At 33.0% G+C, this 22,553-nt stretch overlaps 1 protein-coding gene across 4 annotated transcripts; it reads left to right on the top strand.

Moving 5' to 3' along the window:
* Positions 1–12: 12 nt before the first annotated feature.
* On the top strand, positions 13–20,949 carry LOC129810080 (ras-like GTP-binding protein Rho1). Of its 4 annotated transcripts, XR_008752699.1 has the most exons (6): positions 18–209; positions 6,047–6,207; positions 15,002–15,151; positions 15,228–15,308; positions 15,425–15,959; positions 16,197–20,949. XR_008752699.1 is itself a non-coding variant. In XM_055860333.1 (5 exons), exons 1-5 carry the CDS (start codon positions 173–175, stop codon positions 15,614–15,616), a joined length of 621 nt encoding a protein of 206 aa, XP_055716308.1. In that variant the 5' UTR covers positions 13–172; the 3' UTR covers positions 15,617–20,949. The 4 variants fall into 4 exon arrangements, 3 of the variants coding, with proteins under 3 accessions (XP_055716308.1, XP_055716309.1, XP_055716310.1); XM_055860333.1 differs by having other exon boundaries at positions 13–209; positions 15,425–20,949; XM_055860334.1 differs by having other exon boundaries at positions 18–115; positions 15,425–20,949.
* The last annotated feature ends 1,604 nt before the right edge of the window (positions 20,950–22,553 follow it).

Below are 22,553 nucleotides of genomic sequence, written 5' to 3' on the forward strand. Positions count from 1 at the left end.
GAGAATCAGTCGATTTATCTCGTCAAAAGTTGGTGGACTGACAGTTTTTGCATAAGGCGTATTTGTATTTTTTCACGCACTTTCAATTTTATTGAAAAAAATTCTTAAATCCAAAGTAAGAATAAGATCCATTCTGTGTAAAATTGCATGTAGTTGGTGACGGAACAGAGTAATGTGGTGTTTTTCCTCTGGCCAAACTAATAACCCAGGTATTTGTGTTGTGAAGTTGGTGTCGTCGCCTCAGCTAATGGTTGTAGTCTAGAAGAGAGATACCTTTTTTCTCTTTTTATTTTTTTTTTTGTAAATTTTTTGGGAAAGCAATTTTTCACTTCATCTTACACTTTTCTCACTGAAAATACCATGCTGCTAACACCTCCGTGGCAGCCTGCAGAGCTGCAAGTAGTTAATTCACGCCGTCATTGCATTGCCACTAGGCATAGTTAATTACATAGATTAGAAGAAAAAAAATTCAAGTGCATTTTTGTTTCACGCTAAATGGGTCATTAGTTTTTCCGATGAAAATCAGAGGTTATTTCCACGGCTCATGGCTTTTTTCAGGGCAAAAGACACCTCTGTCTGCTCACTCCCGTCCTTTTTCCTGCTTCTCCCTCATCAAATTGCAATTTTCAATCCTTTGGGATATACATAACATCATGACGTCATCGTTTTGATTTCAGAACATTTAGGGCATTTTTCCTGGCAAGCAGAAAATTTAATTGCGTAGACAGTATCCTTAGAGATCCATTTAACGCATTTAGAATATCATTTAGTCAGATTTGTAAGTAAATACAGCCGCATTTATTGGTTTTCTTATTAATGCTTTTCCGTTGTGGTTCTTTTGAAGTAGTCACAGCTATAGTAATTGACCGAAAATTTTAAATTTTTAAAAAAATTATTTGTAATGACCTCTGCTCAGCAAATTCTGGTTTATCTTTAAAAAAATATATTAATTAAAAAAAATCTTACCACTTAAAGATAAAATAAGATCGACAATTCTTGTTACATATTTCCTCCGTCCCAAAAAAAAGTCGTAACGTTTGGGGAAAAACATGGGATTTTCTGAGAATTCTTTTGTTGTCGGTAAAAATCTTAAATATATTCATACATAAAACATTTCCGGAGCATAACATTTATCAGCTGAATGTTGATACGAATACTTAGTAGGACCATAGATTATTGGAGCTAATTTATGGTTAAAATTCGATCAGAATCGGGATTATTTTTTTTGTATGCAGGTAGGAACATGAAATATGACGTAAGTTGTTTTTTTCACACAGCAACCCGATTTTGACTAGATTTTTTGATAATCTTGTCCCACAAGACCTGCTCGAAATTCTCCAAAAAAAAACTAGAAACCAATATTGTGGGTATGAAAGAACAAGTATGTTTTCATGACTCAAAGAAAAGCGCGACTTCTGCTTTAAAAGCAATTAATTGAAGTCGACTTTGCTGGATGTTTTTTTTTATTTCACACAAAATTCGCTTTTGAAGAAACTGTATAGTGAGAATTTTAAATCTTTTTGTTACATTAAGTAAAGGGCAAGCCGCCCTCAATTACATCAATTTACTATTACTTAATCGTATTATTCTCATACATATAACCGCATTATTCCAAAAACATTGATGATAACAAATACCACTGTCTAATTTTGGGATGAATTGACGGATAGATGAGGATACAGTAGACTCTCGCTCAATCGGCTATTTTTCAATCGGGCGAAAAATTTTGTAGACAATTTTTACGTTTGATTTTGAAACAAATTTGCTCAAATTCGTTGCAGTTGCTCTTTTTTTTCTTGATTTTTTATAATTGAGTGCTTTTTGAGGAACTTACAATGACTTTGTCTCCCGAATCTCTCGATAATTTGGATGACATTTTGCACCATAAGCTAAAGTGTCGCCTGAGACGATTAAAATGCATTTTCTGGGGACTTAGCTTTCTCTCTTGTGTGGCCTTGTTTCATTTCTTTTTGTCTTTCTCTTTTCATTAAATTGATTGTAAAGGGGGCAACCCTAATATCAGTTAATTAAATTATTATTATTATTATATGCCTGATTGAGAGAGAGTTTACTGTAACTTTATTTTATCGTTAACCCAAGATTCGTACCTCCGAATTCGGGGTCTAAACTTTCGCTTAAGTGTTCATCCATTGTTTAAATTTACTCTGCTTCACGTTTAAGCATTAGAAACGGCAGATAAGTTATGGATTATTTTTATATTTTGTTTGAACATTCAGATCGATCGTCCAGAATCAGAAACGAATAACACGCAGTAGGAAAATTTGACAGGAGAACGATTTGAAGCTGAGATTTTTCATGCACAGTACAAGATTTTTGAGATTTAAAATCTCTATAACTTTGAAAATAATTATTTTTCAAGTATAATATTCACAGAGAAGGTAGAGGGTTTAAAGAAGTATCCAAAGACAATTCTCAGAATAAAATTGTTTCCTAAATATACGACTTTTTTGGGACAGAGCAAGTATTAATTTTTAAATTAAAAAAAACCCATTCAGAGTTACAGTCATAGAATGCCAGATATATTGCAATTACAAGTTTACTTAAAAATATTTATAATTATTTAGGGTTCAAAAAGTTTACTCGTGACAAAAACGTTAAAGCTTTCTCGTGATGAAAGAATAAGAAAAAGAAAGTTTAAAACATTTCATATTCCAATTTGAGTTTGTGGAAGTTTGTTTTTTTTTTAGCTAGAAATTTGACATTTTATTATTAGAGATCAATATTTGAGAATACTTATCACCCTTAACGGCTGACTTAAAAATTTAAGAATCCTAATTTTTTTATTAAAGGAAAGGTATTCTTTTCTCCAAGAGATGAAAAAATCAAAGAGACTCGATTCTGTTTGAGAAATAATATTTCCTTTGCTCCGAAGAGAGTCGTACAATTCCTGAAAGAAAAAACAATGTTGCGAAAAAAGAATAGCAATGGTTTAATCTTGTCTTTACAGAAATTTTGAATTGAATTTTCCTCTTTTGTATTCTTAAATACCGTTTCTTATAAGAACAAGTAAATTTGTAAAGGTTTATATTGATATAGCAATAACCAATACTTATAAGCTTACCATAACACAAAAACGCTTGGCTTTTATATCTGCAGCTTTTGCTATTGCGATTTGTCTGATTTGTTAAATCTGCGGTTTTAAAAATTATATACAAAATTGTAAAAATTAAAACACTACATGACTTTATTTGTAGTTTTGTTATATTTTAAGAACTAAGAAAAAATGTATTTTAAATTTATTTTATCATAAAGAAATATTCAACTTTCGAAATCTTATTTGAAAAAAAATTGTGATTTATCAACATCAATTTTTTTGTTTTTAAATTTGACTTCCATGCTGCATAATGAATTTAAATCTTTACTTAACTCATTAAGTTTGCGGATGAACTGTATAAAACCAATTTCATTTCCAATACCTTTAAACAAAAATACTATCAAATTCGTGAGTGAAATTTTCTAAGGAATAGTAATATGACTGATTAATCGCAATTTTTATTTTGCAAACTAAGATCTTCCAAGTTGTATATGTTTTTTGTAATTATCTAGTATTTCTTGAGTTTATTTAGTGTATATTATATAATATCGACGGCCCCATTCCATATTAATCTAAGTTGATTTAAAATTAATTTACTCCAAGATATCATAGTTTGAGTCTAACTTTGTCGTATTTGGTTTTTCGACAATTTTTCAAGAGGAGGGTTTTACAACTTTCTTTTATGCTTGTTTTACCCCATAGTAAAAATGAGTTAAAATATCCTAGTTGAATTCAACATTCAGTTGAAAAATTATCTAATAAATAGTAGAAGTTTTTTTCTGTCATATTTCTGATTATCTATTCTGAGTCTGTCTTTCAAATTCAAATGCATGGGGGTTATGTATGATATTTTTCACTTCTGAAATACGAACGGTTTTTTAAAAAAAAAAAATATGGATTTCAAGTGAGAATTAATACTACTTTAACTCTGTTTAAATAAAATTCTCGTACTTTCTCATAAACCTTCGTGGTTTTAATATTCAGAAGGCAGTAATTAAATATGGGTAGGGATTATGGTTATCGGTTCACTTGTATCTTGAATTGATTAATTTGTGAGACTTTCTTAAGAACAAATAAAAATATTGATTTTTTATCAGAGCTATTATAAATTTTTTTCGTTAATCGTTCGATTTTCTGAGAAAGCCTTCAAATTAGGTAGAGAATTCCTACCATGGTTTTTAAACGGACACGATATTTGTCATTTGGATGGAACAGTTCCAATTTGAGACTGTAAATTAAACATATTCAAATTCAACAGATTCAAAATCAATTTGAATCTGAAAGGGGAACATACAAATTAAAGGGAAAGACAAACAATGATATTATTCCCGGTGCTTAACATTTAAACTTGCATAAAATAGTAATGATTCGTTTTGAATTACGAGATATTTAAATTTATTGAAAAATACACAGGCAGCATAGAAATGGAATGGAACCGTCAATATTAAGTTATAAGTTATTTAAGTTTAGAAATTAGGTTTGCGGTATATGTAGTTAACGTATTACAAAATCTAGAAACTTTTTGAATTTAATTTTTGAATACTTCAATATTCAGAGCTAGCTCCAAATGGAAATTTTTTTAATTTGAACATCAATATGAAAGGATTTTCAATTCATCTGGAAAACAAAATAGTCACTTAATAATATTGTGGTTAGGGCGAAGTTGGGCACTTTTGAATTTGGGGCAGCTTTGAAATTGAGATTTTTCTTCTATTTTTAAATGGAATTGAGCCATAACATGATGTGATTTAGCTTCTCAATCTGTTTGTGCAGCCAAATGATATCACCATAAGGCTCAATTTTATTTAAAAAAAATAGAAAAATCATAATTTCAAAGCTACCCCACATTCTAAGGTGCCTCACTTTAACCTACAGATAATATTGTCAATTGGTAGGTGGGGCTACTTTGAGCTGTGGTGCTACAGTAGACTCTCTCTCAATCGGGAATATGGGGCGAAATGTCATCCGGTTTAGCGATAGAATTGAGCATCAAAGCCTTTGTAAATTTCACAAAAAGCGCTCAATTATAAAGAATCACGATAAAATAGGAAGAACTACAGTGAATTTGAGCGAATTAGCTTCATAATTAAGCGTGAAAATTATCAACAAAATTTGACGCCCGATTGAAAAAGAGTCGATTGAGTGAGAGTCTACTGCACATTGATATACGCATTTTTCGTATATTTCTAAAGAGATTTGGGTATTTAACGAAATGCAATTTAGATAAACAAAATAGGCAAAACAATTGTGGGTCTTGATTAAAATATGATAAGGTCCAGCTTTCTTTAGAAATGCAATAGACTCTCACTCAATCGGTTCTTTTTCAATCGACAGAATTTTGTTGACAATTTTCACGTTTAATGATGAAGCTAATTCGCTCAAATTTGCTGTAGTTCTTCCTATTTTATCGTGATTCTTAATGATTGAGCGCTTTTTGTGGAATTTACAAAGGCTTTGATGCCCAAATCTATCGATAAACCGGATGACATTTTGCCCCAAATGCCCAATTGAGAGAGAGTCTACTGTATGTGAAAAAATTGTATATTAACGTGGCCCCACCTCCCCTACTGTATTTTTGAAGGAAAAAATCCCATTTGGAGTAAGTTTTAGATAATTCTATCCTATAGCTATTGAAAAAAAAACCGAGCAGAGGAAATGGGTATTCGTGCACTTAGCAATGACTATCATAAGAATCACAACTGCCTATAAGCTTTTGGTGCCTAATGTGTAATTGGCCGTGTGACAATTGGACAAAAAATTGGTCGAAAGGTGGTCGAAAAGCATTTTGACACGGATTTTTGCGGCTCACAGTACATGTCACCCCGCCATTTTATTTCTCTTTCACAAGCTAAACTCGGTTGTAATCGAAGAAGGCGTTGTTCCGATAATTTTTGTGTGTTTTCAATTTTATTGCACCCTTTATTTTACCATTGTTGAAAATCATCTAATTAGTTTTGTATTCTGTTTGGTGAAATTTATACTTTGATCCAGAACCGATGGCGGCTATCCGCAAAAAGTTGGTAATCGTCGGAGATGGAGCATGTGGTAAAACTTGTCTCCTAATTGTGTTCAGCAAAGATCAGTTCCCGGAGGTGTACGTGCCGACAGTTTTTGAGAATTATGTTGCAGACATCGAAGTAGATGGTAAACAGGTATGTACAATGGTTTTTCCGTATCATTGGGATGGGGATCTGGGTGTGAAAATTCCTCTGGGAGAGTCACCTCCTTATCAATTCGGAGAATTTGGGTGGAAAATTTCAATGAGCAGTGGTGGCGATTTTGCCTCAGCCCCTTTCACGGTCAGCCATGCTCACGATAAATCAACAGCATGAGGTGGATTGGCTGGGAGGGTGGGAAAATGTGCGCCAGGCGCTGATGGGTGGGCGCAGGAGAGAAATGGCCTAGTGGAGACATGAAGGAGGCTGTGTAGTAAAGAACGCAACGTAAGCGTCTCTTGCTCATCGGGGGTGTGATTTTTGTTTTGACCACACAAGCTCAAATTGCAATCAAATTGGATTTTTAACTGGTTTCTGGTGGTGTCAACGATACAGCTTTCAATTTAATTCGAATCTATTTTTAAAGTTGGTTTAGAAATGTTCGAGAGAAAAAAAACATTTAAAAATTTTTAACAGAGAACATAAAGAAATAATAAAAGGTAAATTGATAGGGTCAGAACCTACGAAGATTTACTACGGAAAGGGCAAGTAGGTTAATTTTTCTAAAGGAAAATGAATAGTCTCAAATTTTTGTGTTTTGTGGTTCTCTTCAGAAACAGAAAGAAGTTCTTAGCACAGAACTCTTGTGATATTTATTGAATGGTTTATTTATTTTTTTCACAAAGAAAAAATCCATATCCTATTTGATTAGCATTATCTCAGGAAAATTATGTGTTCCTGGTGCAAAATTTTGGGAGATTGAATATCGTCCTTATTACGAGACCTAAATTAGGACCAGTAGAGGAATTCTGTAAGATTATGACAATGTCATATGACAAATTTTCATGGTAAATTCAGGCGCAGAGCAACATAATAGAAGGAATTGGGAAGGGGTCTACTATCAATTGGATTTACGATTAGTTATTCCGAATTTAAAAAACAAAAAAATTAAATTTGTCATATGACATTGTCATACTGTTACAGAATTTCCCCACAAAACTGAGAAATACGTTCATAAATGAGTTTTCCAATTAGATTTATCTGTCTTTGAGTTTTATTTTATCGCTTTAAAAGTATTTGCTATAAATTTAACATTATACAGTAAGGAGGGCAAAACTGAAAATATATTTAAAACGGTTTAATGGAAATCTCAAAATTGCAAGGAAGATGGATCTTCCTTGAATTCTATCAAAAACACTATTATTAATTCATTATAGACTTAATTCAGTTGGGAACGATTTAGATTTCTTTAGATTATCAAGACCTTTCAAAGCAATACAATCTGTGCAGTTTGATAATATTGGTGACCGGCTAAAGGAAAAAAAGTACATTATTAGAAAATAGACAGAAGCCGGTATTTAAATATAAATTTCAGTCAGGTTACTGAGAGTCGCTACGTGTTGAAATCGGTTCAGATTTGACAAAATTTTAAAAACTTATAAATATCCTACTTTTACCAATTCGTTTCAGAAATAACCCTTCTGAAATGGTTTGCGGGTTTGACCCTTTCTTCTAAATTAATCAAGTTTTTATTTATAAACCGTGTTTTAATAAATTAGAGAATTTAAACACTTATTAACTTTGAAATTATACCCAGTCTGGTGGTAAACTTACGCCTAAATATGTGGAGTAAGCTTTAAGTCGTTTGATTTCCCAGTTATTGGTTAAAAATCTCTCATTATGAGCTGTTGATAAAGAAAAAAAAAACCATGAGTGAAAAAATCTGACTAATAAGAGGGTCATCAGTATCGCAGTGTACATTTTGAATTATAAGGCCGATAGGGTAAGGTGGGGTAATTTGGAACCACGTCTAATTTGGAATTTTGAGATTTTCTAACAGTTTTATATGGCAAAAGGAAAAACAATGAAGAAGTGCTCTTGAATGTACAGCCTTGTACTTCTTCGTGGTTTTCGTTTTCTCTTTGACCATCTGAAACAATGACAAATCTCAAAATTCGAAAATAGATATGATTCGGAATTACCCCATCTTACCCTAGCTTTGGTAATATGTTAGACACAAACACCGGGTAATTACGGAATAGTGTAGGGGTACCATTCAAAAAAAAAAAAAATCCATAATTTCCTCTTTCCATTTAAGAGTAGATAAAGATCATAGATCTCCTTATCATTCTCTATCCTTTCTGAAGCGAGTGGCTGTGCTACTGTGGAACTGGTTCCCACAGGTGGGTTGCCTCTGTGAGACCGGTCAGAGGGGCACAGATCGTTGCGGAGATCGGTGGTATTCCACATAAGTTCCGGTCATTTCCAAAGTATGCTTCCGCTTCCGCCACAATAGTATAAGACTTTTACAAAAAATTCAAATTTGACAAAATCTAACCCTAAAAATGGATTTTGTCTTTAAGAAGTTTCAAAAGGAGTATTATTAGAATCAAGTAAACGAAATGTCCAATTGAATTCCCTGTAAATAGGAAAATGGTAGCTTCATTGTCAGATGTCTCAAAAGTAGCCCAATCCGAAAAATATTAGATTTTTGAAGGAAAGTTGCTTATAGTTAAATCTTTCACCAAATTCCGATCAGTTTACCAAGTCTTCCTCCCTGTTTATGAGAAGAAACCGTAGGATATCCTAAAACCAACTTCAAATGGCTCTTCTGAAATGTCATTCTGAGATAGCATAATATGGAATGGAAGCGTCGATTAGTACTTTTCATCACTGTTAAATAAAACTGAAGAAACACAAAATTCAGCCCTATTTCTCGTAAGGAACTTCTCACACTGGGAGAATCACCAAGAATAAATATTTAGGTTGAATACATTATTCATTGGGCACTCAATGAAGGTACTCGCTCTATAATGCAAGTGTCCCGGGTTCGAATCCCCTTTAGGTCACCAGGAATTTTTCTGGCGTTAAAGGTGTTCGGATTGCATCCAGTGAGTTTCACTGCACTTGATTCCACGGGCATGGGACTGAAAACCTCATGCCGTACAAGAAAAAAATAATAATGCTGTCTAGAAATCCCTTGCGGGAAGGCCTTATTCCTTAATGGAATGTTGTGCCAGCATTATTATTTATTATTACATTATTCATTAAATATGTGAAGAAAATTCTATAATTTTAATCTGAAGGCAGCCACAATCTCGAAAGCCGAGATCCCTAATGTTCAAAATCCTGAAAGGGATGAAATAATATGGAGGATAATGTGTAGAATAATTTCCCAAGACACAGAAAATTTCCCTTTGCCTCCAGCAAACACGGATCCAATCGTGGGAATAGCTGACACTTTTAAGAATTCGGGATTTTGGCTTTCGGGATTTTGGCGTTCGGGATTTTGACCGGGACCCTTTTAATCGATTTATTTGTAATGTCCATCTTTACCTCAAAACGTCTAAAATTACAAGCTGTCCGAAATTACAAACACTTTCCCTATCCGTTTTAGGCTTGACTTTTTTTTTTATAAACTTGGCGCAATTTTTATGAAAACTGTTTGACCATTATGACTTTAATTTATTGAAAGTCAGTTCTTTTCTTTTTTATTTATTTTGATTTACCGGGCTCTAGTTGCCATTTTGTACATTGCTGCGTTTACAATTTTTATTCGGTTTTACAATGTATGAGAAATATGTCCCTTCAGACGCTTCAATCATTTGCACCGGGCGGGACTCGAACTCACAACTGTGACAGTCGAGCTGGTGGTCACAGCGCCCAAGAACCGAACGTTCTTACCAATTGCACCACGGATCCCCTTAAAGTCAGTTCTTCTGTTTGAATAATACCGGTATTAATTTGACGCTAGGGAAATCTGCTCAATTAAACGAGACCGTAAATAGGGAGTTCTTAAGAGACCGAAGTTAGTCTTTGTTTAGACGAGAAAAATGGGAGCATCCAGCTCCGAGTTCTGCGTTCCTGGAAATTTGTTTTTAGTTATTTCATAGCTGCGGAGTCAAATTTTGACCCTCTTTGTTTAAAGGTGAAATGTGTCTCGGATTAAAGCTAAATGGTGTGTTATTCGAGATTATTAATATTGTCTGTGCTTAAATTTCTGACTTTTCAAGACATTTGCCGAATTGAATAGACAGAAACCAAGCGAATTTATCTGGTAATATTCCTACACTGAGCAAAAATGGGGGTGCGAATAACTTTATCTCATATTTTTAACACTTTTTAGGTGTAAAAATATATCAACATCTTTTAATGTTAATTTTACACCTTTTTAAGGGTAAAATTAACATGAAAAAGGGTAACTTTAATCCCTAATACACCTAAAAAGCATAATATTTACACCGATTTCGGGTGAATACTGCAGGGTAAAATAAACATTTCCGGAATGTTATTTTAACTTTTGCGGATTTCTCTTACTCAGTGTAAATTAATCTTCCCTTATTATACCCATCCTTGTGTAAGAAATAAATAATAAAGATATAAATAAAATGATAAAAATGCATTATAATGAGCGCCGTAGCATTCAATTTGACTACAATGTCCTTAGTCCGTCTTAATGACAATCCCAGTGATAATATTTCTCAATATTTTCTTTGAATCTGAATGACACTAGCTGTGATTTATAGAAAATAGCATCCAATAACACACACTGTGGCGCTTTTGCCGATGATGATGATGTGACGCTGACGCGCTCTTAACCTTCGTGAAATTCTCAGAGAAATTGTCGCTGAGCGACAGAGTCAGTGTCGAAAGACGAGGGAGATGCTTCTGAATCAGTGCCTTGTGCAAATAAATACACAAGAAATTGCCTTCAACCCAATAGAGAAATATCTTTTTGCAAAAAGAAAAAGCAGAAAAGAGAAAAAATAAAGTCCCCCCATCAAATGATAATAATTGAAAAAAAAAATCCTTTTTGGGATTTGACTCTCCTTGAAGCATGGATTTTTGCATACAAACAACAATATTATGTTTGGCCACTAAGTCCTACAATTTGCCATGAGTGAATATTCCCTCAAAAGCCTCGTAAAAGTCACACAAAAGCGATAAAACACAAGAACTATAAGTTGAATGAATCATTCTTTCGTGTACGGTGAAGAGAGAGAGAAAGAGCTTTTTGTTGAGATAGTATAAGCATTTATTGAACGATTAAGAGAGAAAAATCTACGAGAGGAAAAAGCGAGATTTCCACATCATCCTTTGCTCATTCTACTCTCGTCAAACAATTTTTCCCACAGGATGTTTTTTTTTAATTTTTCAACAGAATAAAAGTGAGGTATCCAGTAAGAATAATAATTTATTGATTTATTGCATTAACACCCCCTACTACATGAGTATTATCTTTGAAAAAAATAAATAGGCAAAAATACTCTTGACGCTATCAATTTCCAATATTTTTATACTCGAGAAAGACTGTAAAAAAAAGAAATGATTAGATTACGATAAGGAGGCAATTTCTAAAAAAAACTTTCTCACTTTGTGGATATCTCTGATAAATTTTTTGCCAATGACTTCCATAGAGGATACACTCAGTTCTGCAAATTCTTATCAGAATTGTGTGTAAACTTTCATGGAATGTGATTCACATAACAATCTGAATGAGTGTTTATTTAATATACAGATAATCACCTCCGTATCCCTCTCTCTCCCTCGCACCACTTCTTATTGCCTCTTGGACCTCTTGAATTTAAAGAACTCTGGTTCATTATCAATTTGAAAGACGAAAAGGTATTCACGATTGTGGGAATTCCTGATTAATTTGCTATTAAAGTCATGAAAAAGATGTAGCTTTTTATGTCTGTTATAATTTTCAAAGACTTTAAAAATACCTAAAAGCTCGTGGCTTTTTTTATTCTTTAATTGATTAACAAGATAAATTTGCAAAGCTGATATTTATTCAGTGTTACACATGTTTCCTTTTATTTGACCAAGAGATTCCTCCCTCAATTCCCAGATAATGTAAACTTAAAGATTTAAATTAAATATTTAATGTCAAAATTGTTTTATTCAAACCTCAAAATTTTGAGGTGTTACAGGTTTTTAGTGGCTTTGTGATTAAATTCGCACATCAAATTTAATGAATTTTAACGGGGAATGGTAATCAGCCCTAAAAAGGTTGAAGCCCTTAAGTAGTTAGCATTAAGGACATGAAGAGTATTTTTACTAAGTACTTAATTAAGGACTTTCTACTAAGCACTTTTTAAGTACTTACCCTAATGTCTTTAAAACATTTCTGGAATTCTTTTTGGAATCCGTCTGAAGAAATTCCAGTTGCGTCTGGAACAAGGAAATCAAAGATGATGGGATAAAAAAGAATATTGAAAATATCGTAAAGTTAAACTCCCGGAACATGAGTTTATGGAGCTAATATTGGGGTTAATTAATGTGTTTATCAGAGTTTAATACTCTTTGGGGCACATTACCAAATTATACTCTGGTGGAACTTGAAGAGAGCGACGATCACAAGCTAAAGGGAATTTTTGACAGAATATTAGGCACTTTTTTGTAATTGACTTTTCCGGCTAGAAAGTTAAAGGCATGATAAAACAAAAGATTCAAAAGAATTTAAGACAATTTCGGGCAAATTACGGATTTCAAGTTGCTGGAACTAAATGGAGGGCTTTCAGATTAACTTATTAAATCAAAATTGACTTCCTAGTTTTCACTATATTTTTCCACTTTTTGCCAACAGATGTCACTACCATTGCCCAAAAAATTCCTTAACTAAGCCTTAATTAGTACTTATTGAAGACTTACTTTATGCAAAGTTCTTATTTAAGAGGAACAATGCCTTTAATTATTTTATAGCATTACATTCACTGAGAAAAAAGGGGGTGCGATTAACTTTTCTTCCTCGTAACTTTAACACTATTTAGGTGTAAGAATATATCAACATTTTTTAATGTTAATTTTACACCTTTTTAAGTGTAAAATTAACACGAGAAAGGGTAACTTTAACCCCTAATACACCTAAAAAGCATAATATTTACACCTATTTCGGATCCATAATGCAGGGTAAAATTAACATTTCCGGAATGTTATTTTAACTTTTTCGTATTTCTTTCAGTGTTGGTAACAGCTTGCCTTATGTTAGTTAGGTATCCATATCTTAAATTAGGTAAAATGTAGTTTTAAATTTCCTGTTTAATATCAATAAATGGTATGATAAGGCAACCCGAAAGATTCGGCCCGAAATGTCTTTTTTCTAAGTCAGCGTCTCTGATGGTTGTGGATATCAACTGTAAAACCGTCTTTAGGGTAAACTGCATCAGTAGTAAACACGACGTAGTTCTGAATACTGTTTTTATTATCATACTACTTGGACTTATATCATCCATTTCTTCAGTGAACAAGGATCCCCATAGTATCTATGAATTGATATAGGGGAGACTGGGGCAAAATTTGTCAAAACGAAAATTTTCAATATTCACTATTTTCTAAAATAAAAGAGACTGAGGCTTGAAATTTTTATTATAGATAGCCTTCATGAACCTTCTTAAACTTACAAACTTTCAAGGGATTCGAGGAAGGATTATGTAAAAAAAATAATGAAATTTTGAGCCCTATTTTTGGAATATTTGGCTTACAGAAAATATCAATACTCATTAGCTCAATTTACGCACATATCTCGTTAAGATAGAGAAAAATTATCTTTGACAAAGATGAAAATATGGAGAGTTTCTAGTCGACCGCTTGGGGTTGGCGGGTTGGCCACCAATTTCTATTATTCTGGGTTTTTTTTCTGGACAGCTTGCCTAGTAGCATTTTTGGACACACACATTAGATATAATGGGGTCAAAGCTTTCGAAATCCAAAACGTCATATCTCCGTTTCTATTTGACCGAATTTGATAACTGAGGGCACAAGTCAAACGTCTCACAAAATAGTATAATAGACTCTCTTAATCATCTTAACCCATTCATTACTATAGTATTACACGTCATACGCAAATTGAGTGATTTTGAATAATTTATTTCTGCGCAATTGATATATGAATTGCTGTCGGGAATGGATTTTTATTTACTTTTATCCTTTAATTACTTTGGAAAAATACCCCGACAGTTGTTGTTTTCTTTCTTTCTCGAAAAGTGATGCAAAATTTTTACTTGAAGTGACGCAGAGAAAATTTGACATTGCATCGATTTTCGTAATATTTTCCTTCATTCACTTTCCTGATTTGAATTCTGGTTGATAATTTATTTTCTAATATGGTTACATTATCTAAATCAATGGCGATTTTAATGGATTAATGTAAAGAATTTTGATTCAGTGACCGTTAGAAAAAATGTCTATTGATCTGTAAGGAACTAATTCCAAAATATGTATTCTACCCCAGTATTTCTAGTTACATTGAATGGGTTAAATTCGGGCATTTGGTAGGTACTGAAATATCACCTGAATTACAGAGAAATTAGGCTGTGAAACTCTCATGAAAAATTACAACATAATTAAGAAAAATCGTTACAATTCTGAGCATATTTTGCTGCATTTGGTAATCATACTCAAACTTGAGAAAATGTAAAAAAAAAAAATATTTTAACTGCCGCCCGCATTAAAAGTAATCCGATAAAAAAAAACGAATTACCAAGAGTTTACTGCACAACTATTTATAATATTTAAAGTTCATGGGATCAACGCTAGGGGCGTCTCAGTCACAAAGTTATAGAGGACATTTAGGCCGATTTAACCCGTATTTTATTTTTCTTATAGGCTTTATAAATCTTTTTGACTATTTCTTTGTTTTATTTGAGTTTTGTCTATCTGAAAATATATAGTGCAGTGCCTAGGTAAAACCAGAGTGAAACAGCCCCGGAATCCCCCAAAAACAAAAGAATTTTTGAATGTCAGTTGTTTTGAAAATTGCTTTTGGCTAAATTGTTATTGTTAATTTCAGGTTGAACTCGCCTTATGGGATACGGCTGGACAAGAGGACTATGATCGATTGAGACCTCTTAGTTATCCAGATACCGATGTCATCCTGATGTGTTTTTCAGTTGATTCTCCCGATTCATTGGAGAATATCCCAGAGAAATGGACACCAGAAGTAAGATTAAATTATTTTTATTAGTTTTTTTTTTTCAATAAAATAATTCTTTTTTTTAAATGTTTTTTTTTTGCAGGTGAAACATTTTTGCCCCAATGTTCCAATTATTTTAGTCGGTAACAAGAAAGATCTTAGAAATGATCCTAATACAATTAAGGTAAGTGCGGTTTTTCTTTTTCAAAGTTATTTTTTTTAGGTTTAGTCAATTTTAGGTGATAGTTTTGAGTTTTTTTTTTGAGATTTGAGGGATTAATTGGGGGATGTTTTGTATAGGAATTGGCTAAAATGAAGCAAGAACCGGTGAAACCACAAGAAGGACGTGCAATGGCAGAGAAAATAAATGCGTTCGCTTACTTAGAGTGTTCAGCTAAATCAAAAGAAGGTGTTCGTGAAGTTTTTGAGACAGCCACCCGAGCCGCTTTGCAAGTGAAAAAGAAGAAGAAAGCTAGATGCCTTTTGCTCTAAGAATTTTTTTATTAATTTTTGTTTTTGAGAAAAGTATCAGCTGAAATAAATCTTTTTCTCTTGATGAAAGATGTCGGAAGTTACACACACAAAATATTTTTACATTTTATTTACTGAAATTTTTTTTCTGGAGAAAAGATACAATTTTGAAGAAAAAAGTAAAAATATTTATAGAAAAAGGAAATGAAAATCATAATACTTTCTATAACATTTGAGATTTTTAAAATGTGTAAAAAAAAATGAAGAAATTTTAATGAAATCATTCATTGAAATGAAGATATCTAGCTGAATCTTCCTTTTTATCATTAATAAATTCTACGGGGTGGTTAATTATAAATCGAAAGTGAGTATTTGGCGTGTTTGCTTGAGAGAATTTCTCGAAAACTAAGTGAGAAGCAAAAAAAAAAAATAAATAAAAGAATTTTACTGGGAAAAAATTGTGCTTAGATTTCGAGAGATGACTATCGCAAAATATTGCATTTCTTCCCGATAGCATTTTTTTTTTAAATTAGAGATTCCGTCAAAGAAATGATATTCCCAAATAAAAAAAGAAATGATTTTATGTTTTTTGCATCTGCAGGTAAATTACAACTTGAGTTATGATTTGCGTATGTACATAAAAAAGATAGAATCAACTGCAACAATTGATCCTAATATTGAATTGAAAAAAAAATAAATCTGTGGAATGCATATTGACACTTTTTGAATATTCAAAGATTAATTCAAAAAAATAAAAAAATAAATATCAAACCTTAAATAGTAAAAAAAAACCATCCTTAATCCAATTATAGTCAAGAAGAAAAACCAGAAAATTAATGTATATAACATAAAAGAGAAATACTTTTAAGTCATTTAAATGAAAAAAAAATTTCAAGAAACTGAAAATCAATAAATAAAAACTAATTCTTTTATTTCTTAAAAAAATTAACTAACGAACATTTTTCGAGAAGGAAGAAGAAAAAAAATCATATTCCAAGATACAAAGCAATTTGTTTACTATTAAAAAAAATTACAAAAAAAATAAAAATATTTATTTAAAAAAAAATCTTTAAAACTTAAAGCAAAAAGGAATATTTGGCCTCAATTCTGAGACTAAGATCAAGATCAAAATATCAAGCTGTCCAAAAATTTCTAAAAGCATTGATATTCTGGCGCACTGTGGAACATAATGTGTCTCGGCTAAAAATCAAGAAATCAGGATCGTCCACACTTAACGAAATGTCATCCGTGTCAAAACATTTGATGATTTTTGTGATTTTGTCATTTGTATCATCAAAGAAAGTAAGAACATTGATTATTCTGAGGGATTTCTAAAATGAAAGTTAACTAATAATTAATTCAGTTCAATATATTTCTCCGAAATTGATGCTTGGTTGCGTCTACTGCCAGCTTACCACGACCGATCTCATTAGGTATAACGGAAGAAACCCGGAATCACAGATCGTGATACTAGGAGTTCGTGAAGGTGGAACAACAGGGTTTACATGTTGTATGGGTCTGAGTAGTGACAATAGTGAGAAGTAGGGTCCAGGGAAGGGGGGTGGGGGTAAAAGGGACAGAGTACCATCACACTCAGGACACCCACGATTAATCCTGCCACCTATAGCCAGAGACCCAGTCAAGAGGGTGTCCCATGGGGTAACATTTTAGAATAACAGCGATGGCCTGTCATACAAGTCCATCCTGCACATTGATGGGTAAAAAAGAGGCAGAAGGCACAGAAAAAAACCCACTAGGGCGACCCAGTAGGAAACGGACCAGACAACGCGGATCAAATACCCCAAAAGTTGAATAGAGTTTATGGAGACATTCTGATGACTGGAAGTATGGCCGTTAACGGCCAATTGGATGACGGATAGAACCTTGGGAAATTTCAGGAGCGATCAAATGCATAAGTATGCCATAAGTGTCGCTTTAGTGGCAGAAGGAAGAAGGATCTGCTTCTTTTACTGTAGTAGTGTCGTTACGCGCCTCTCCGTTGGCAACCCTCCCCTATTGCAATCTCAAGGTTGCCTCCCTGACCTGCTTCAGAGTGAGTAGTATGACACCCTGGCGCCATTAGTGGTGGAGTCAGTGTGTCACAGGAAGACTCAGAGTGCAGATGCTGAGCCTGCGAATCCCAAAAAGAAGGCCACCGCCTGTTCAGTGTAAGTGTCAGTAGTTCCGAAAGGGCTGCAGTTCTTACTAAATAATTCGCCTCTGGGGATAGGTAGGGACATTTCGGGCCCCTAGAGAGACTTCCGACTCTCTCTAATGCTGAAGTATCCACTTTTCCTAAAGAAGACTTTCAAGGGTTTATCTAAAAATCGGTCCTAAGAGCCCTAACCTCAGATTTCAGAATGTATTCCAAGTCTAACCAGTGAAACCAGAAAGAAAATACGTGGTCTAATCGTAAATTTAAGACAAAGAACCGTTTACGTAGATTTTTGCACTAACCAGAGATCCACAATGGAGCCTAGTGCTTCTGACTTCGAGACTAAGTGGACGGAACTTGGAAATTTGCTCAATAAAACAGGCCCCGTCAGAAATCTGTTGACAATTGGAAGAAAAATTTCCAGGCATGTATAAGTACGCAACCTAGCAGCAGGGCCAGAGAGAAATATTGGAGGCTAGAGCAATCTCTTCGGAGATGATGATCTCATTGCTAGGGGAGTACCAGAAGATGCACAAAATCGTCTAGAAACTGTTAATGGGAATAGGGTTGAAATTCTTCCTGGGAGTTTTACATCAAATGCTTCGATTTTCATGTCTTCTGATGATTGCCAATCAGTGCTGCTGATTTTTACAGAAAGCAACTGTGGAATGATAACTTTTCGATACCATCGAATCGATAGTATCGACAAATCTATATCTGTTAGATTAAGCGAATGTCGGCTTTTTACGCATTGCTGGGTCATTGCAAAGTGCAGCTATCGACAGTCGATACCATCAGAATCGACAGTCGATACTATCGAAAAGAAGTTACCATGTCACCCCAGATTTCGATACAGTAAAAGGATCAGAAATGTCCCGGAGTTGACTATATTGTAAAATCATTAAAATCCTAAAACAGTAGGGAAATTCTGTAAGAGTATGACAATGGCGTATGACAAATTTTCATGGCAAATTCTAGAGTAGGACAACATGAAGGTCTAGTGAGCATCTAATGCTCATTATAAGCAGCTCTGTGAAGCCCTTTGTAACTGATATCGATCGGATGTTTAAATAATTCTTCCGAATTTACTACATAAAAATTTTAAGTTTGTCATACGACATAGTCGTAGCGTTACAGAATTCCCCTACACGACATCAAAAATTAAAAAAGTAACTCATTCTGGAACCAAACGAAGAATCAATTTTCCATTTTTAATCAATTTAGCAGCAGATGTATCCTCTTTACACGAGTTTTTACTAAACTTCACTATCTTGATAATTCAAAGTACCTTCGAGAGCTGCTTGGAATTATTTCAAGAAAACAAGAAATTTGACGTTTTGGAATCTTGAAATCCACACGTTTTTTGTCTACGAAAATGGGTAGACAACTGTGCCGCTCACGCTTCACTCGAGTGTCGATTTGTCGATTTCTTCCAAAAATAATGTCGATCTGCCGATCTTGTGTCAGTCTGCCGATCCCATGACGATCTTCCGATCCCGTACCTATCTGCCAATCTCATGCCGGTCTGCCGATTTCTGGCTAAAATGTGCTGATTTGTCCATTTCTTAGTGAAATAGTGTCAATCTGCCCAGGGGCCTCTCGACATTTCATTTTTCCATACGTTTTCGCATAGAGGCACTGAAGACTATTGGCAAGTTTTTTCTATGTAATAGCTGCAAAATTTTAACAAGGAAAAGTGAAAAATAGATTCACTTTTTATTAGACTTGATGGGCCCCTGATCTGCCAATTTTTATCTCCAGATCGGAACTGTTTTGCCGATTGTCGCTCACAGTTCACTCTGAGCACCACTTATTTACCCCTTGGTCATAGGATTTCAATACATTTGACATCTTGAACTTGATTTTTTGATTTCAGAATACCAAAGTCTTTAATTTTTTTTGACCTTGATCTTAGTCTCAAACTTGAGGCCATTAATTGTGTTTGAAAATACTACCTTTTTTGTCCTTCATTTGAAAAAAAAAAATCATTTTATTGAAAAAAGGAAAAAAAATGTCAAAACACAAAAAAAATTCGTCTGATTAGTTTTTATTGTAAAAGTTTCTTTTTGAAATGAAAAGTGCCTAATTTTCAATGTAGCTACATATAAGTGTGTGAACAAAATTTTAAGTCCCTTTCGCCGTGAGATCACATTTTTACATAAACTATTGCTGTCTCAGATTAAACAGAATTATTAAAAAAAAAGAATTAAAAAAAAGGAAAAATAGGAAAGATGAAAGAATGATGAATGGAAACCAACCTCAAAAGGAGAAAAAAAATTAACTATAGGGCAAAATGACTAGAGATAACACGAAATAAAAATAATATTTTGTAATAAACATCCGTAAAGTTAAGTATTAAAAAAAGATATAGGTGATTTTTATTTTTAATTTATAATTTTCTTTGGGCTTTTGACATTCTCTTACTTTTCGTTCTTAATTAAAAAAAAAGAAATTAAAACAAAAATGAAATCACAAAGATATTGAAATTGAACGTTCACACACAAAATTTTTTAATGTTTCTTCATTAAAAAAAAAATAAATAAAAAAAGAATAGAAAAGATAGAGAAATGAAAATCTATGCGTGCGAATTGTACTTTTTGCAGATTTTAAAACTGTAAAATTTTTTGAACAAAAAAGGATAAATTTAAGACGTCTCTAAAGTAATTGAAGAAAAGTGAAAAATTCGTTTTGCATATTTAAGTATATAGTAAAAATTCCAATATCCAACATGTGCTAATTCTTAGCTTAACCGAATCATTTTATACTACAAGATAATATTAAAAAAAAGAGAAAAAACTGATAAAAACAATATTTTTGAAAATAAGTTTAATTTCAGTGGTTTAAAGCTCAAAAAATTTTTATATTTATGTATTCAGCAGGATATAAAAAAAGAGATTTAAAGAAAAACAATGCGCAGAAAACGAGGGTGGCATTTTCTTTGGTGCTCTCGTAAAAATAAGGATTTTTGAAAAAATAACTTTCTTGAGGTCATCCAAAGTCTTTTCTATCTATTTGAGAAAAAGAAAATAAATTTAAAAAAAAAACATAAATCATAGGAATTTTTCTTTGGGAAAATGAGAATAATCTACCGTAAATTGATATGGAAACTATTGAATAATTTAAGTATGTTCAATCTTTAAAGGAAAAAAATGTTATAATTTGATGTAATCTATAATAATAATAATATATAATGAACGAATTCTATGAGATTCATTTTGAAAAAACTTCCACAGAAAATTTCCCTTTGTCCCAAAGGACGAAACTAAAAACCTCCCAAAACTGAGAAAATTTCCATTTGCCCCAAAGGACGAAACTAAAAACTTCCCAAAACAGAAAATTTCCCTTTACCCCAAAGGACAAAACTAAAAATTTCCCTTTGCCCCAAAGGACGAAACTTAAAATTCCCCAAAAACACAGAAAATTTCCCTTTGCCCCAAAGGACGAAACTAAAAACTTCCCAAAACTGAGAAAATTTCCTTTTGCCACAAAGGACAAAACTAAAAATTTTCCAAAACTGAGAAAATTTCCCTTTGCTCCAAAGGACGAAACTAAAAACTTCCCAAAACACAGAAAATTTCCCCTTGCCCTAAAAGACAAAACTAAAAATTTCCCAAAACTGAGAAAATTTCCCTTTGCCCCAAAGGACGAAACTAAAAACTTCCCAAAACACAGAAAATTTCCCCTTGCCCTAAAAGACAAAACTAAAAATTTCCCAAAACTGAGAAAATTTCCCATTGCCCCAAAGACCGAAACTAAAAACTTCCCAAAACTGAGAAAATTTCCCTTTGCCCTAAAAGACGAAAATAAAAACTTCCCAAAACTCGGAAAATTTCCCCTTGCCCTAAAAAGTACGAAACTAAAAATTTCCCTTTGCCCCAAAGAACGAAACTAAAAACTTCACAAAACACAGAAAATTTCCCCTTGCCCTAAGTGAAATAATCTTGTGAAAGTGATAAAGACTGTTTAATTCACGGTAACAATAAGTTTGAAAACCAGTGATTGGCAGCGCCACCCACGGGAGAAAACAGTGCCCTCTTGCGGAGGAAAAAAGTGAAAGTGTCAGTAAATTTTCAGTAATCTTTTAATTTTCCATAAAAATATTAATAACGAATCAATTCTTGCGAAGTGGAAATATAGTGGATAACGATGAAAATTGTGAGTATAAAATGAAAATTTTCTCTCATCATTCGTCAAATAATACAGCGGTACAAAATTCAATAAATCAAATTTCACAGAGATAAAGTTAACTCAACTGTGAACTTTATACAAGCTTTTAGAAATTGAGTATCAAAAATATTTGAAATTTATCTTATGAAGCCTGCGCGGTTGGGAAAAACATTTTGTGACTGGTTGAAAATAAAAAGAAAAGAAAAACAGTTAAAAAAGAGTGGCAAAGCGTCTCAGCTTTGCGAAATGCTCGAACTCGTAACTTAGATGCCATACCTAAAAGTATTTTCGCATCATTTATCGTTTATCGGTTCAAAACCAATTCATAAATCATTGAAAAAATTCACCAAAAATAACTTTGAAGAAATATAATTAAACTTCTGATAGGAATGGTTTATCGATTCATAACTGATTATGAAGATATATAATAAGAAGTTAAAAAAAGGGAAATTTAAAAAAAAAAATGAAGTATTTAGGGAACGTCTCAAGCTTTCAACATCTGCTCCTTTATACAAAATCATCAAAATCGGTTAGGCATTGAATTTTCCGTGAATATTCAGACTCAAAAGGGCATTTTACTGATGAACTGGACTGATGAAACTCCTTAAAAATCCATAAAATTATTCAGAAACATAA

Source organism: Phlebotomus papatasi, chromosome 1 (assembly GCF_024763615.1).
Source record: "Phlebotomus papatasi isolate M1 chromosome 1, Ppap_2.1, whole genome shotgun sequence".
Lineage (NCBI taxonomy): Eukaryota > Metazoa > Arthropoda > Insecta > Diptera > Psychodidae > Phlebotomus > Phlebotomus papatasi.

Bases quoted from the DNA above. Each gene is read 5' to 3' on its own strand.
- LOC129810080 (XM_055860333.1), top strand. From the start codon at position 173: ATGTGGTGTTTTTCCTCTGGCCAAACTAATAACCCAG. The intron at 210-6,046 runs GTATTTGTGTTG...ACTTTGATCCAG, and splicing joins TGGCCAAACTAATAACCCAG to AACCGATGGCGGCTATCCGC. The intron at 15,152-15,227 runs GTAAGATTAAAT...TTTTTTTTGCAG, and splicing joins CAGAGAAATGGACACCAGAA to GTGAAACATTTTTGCCCCAA.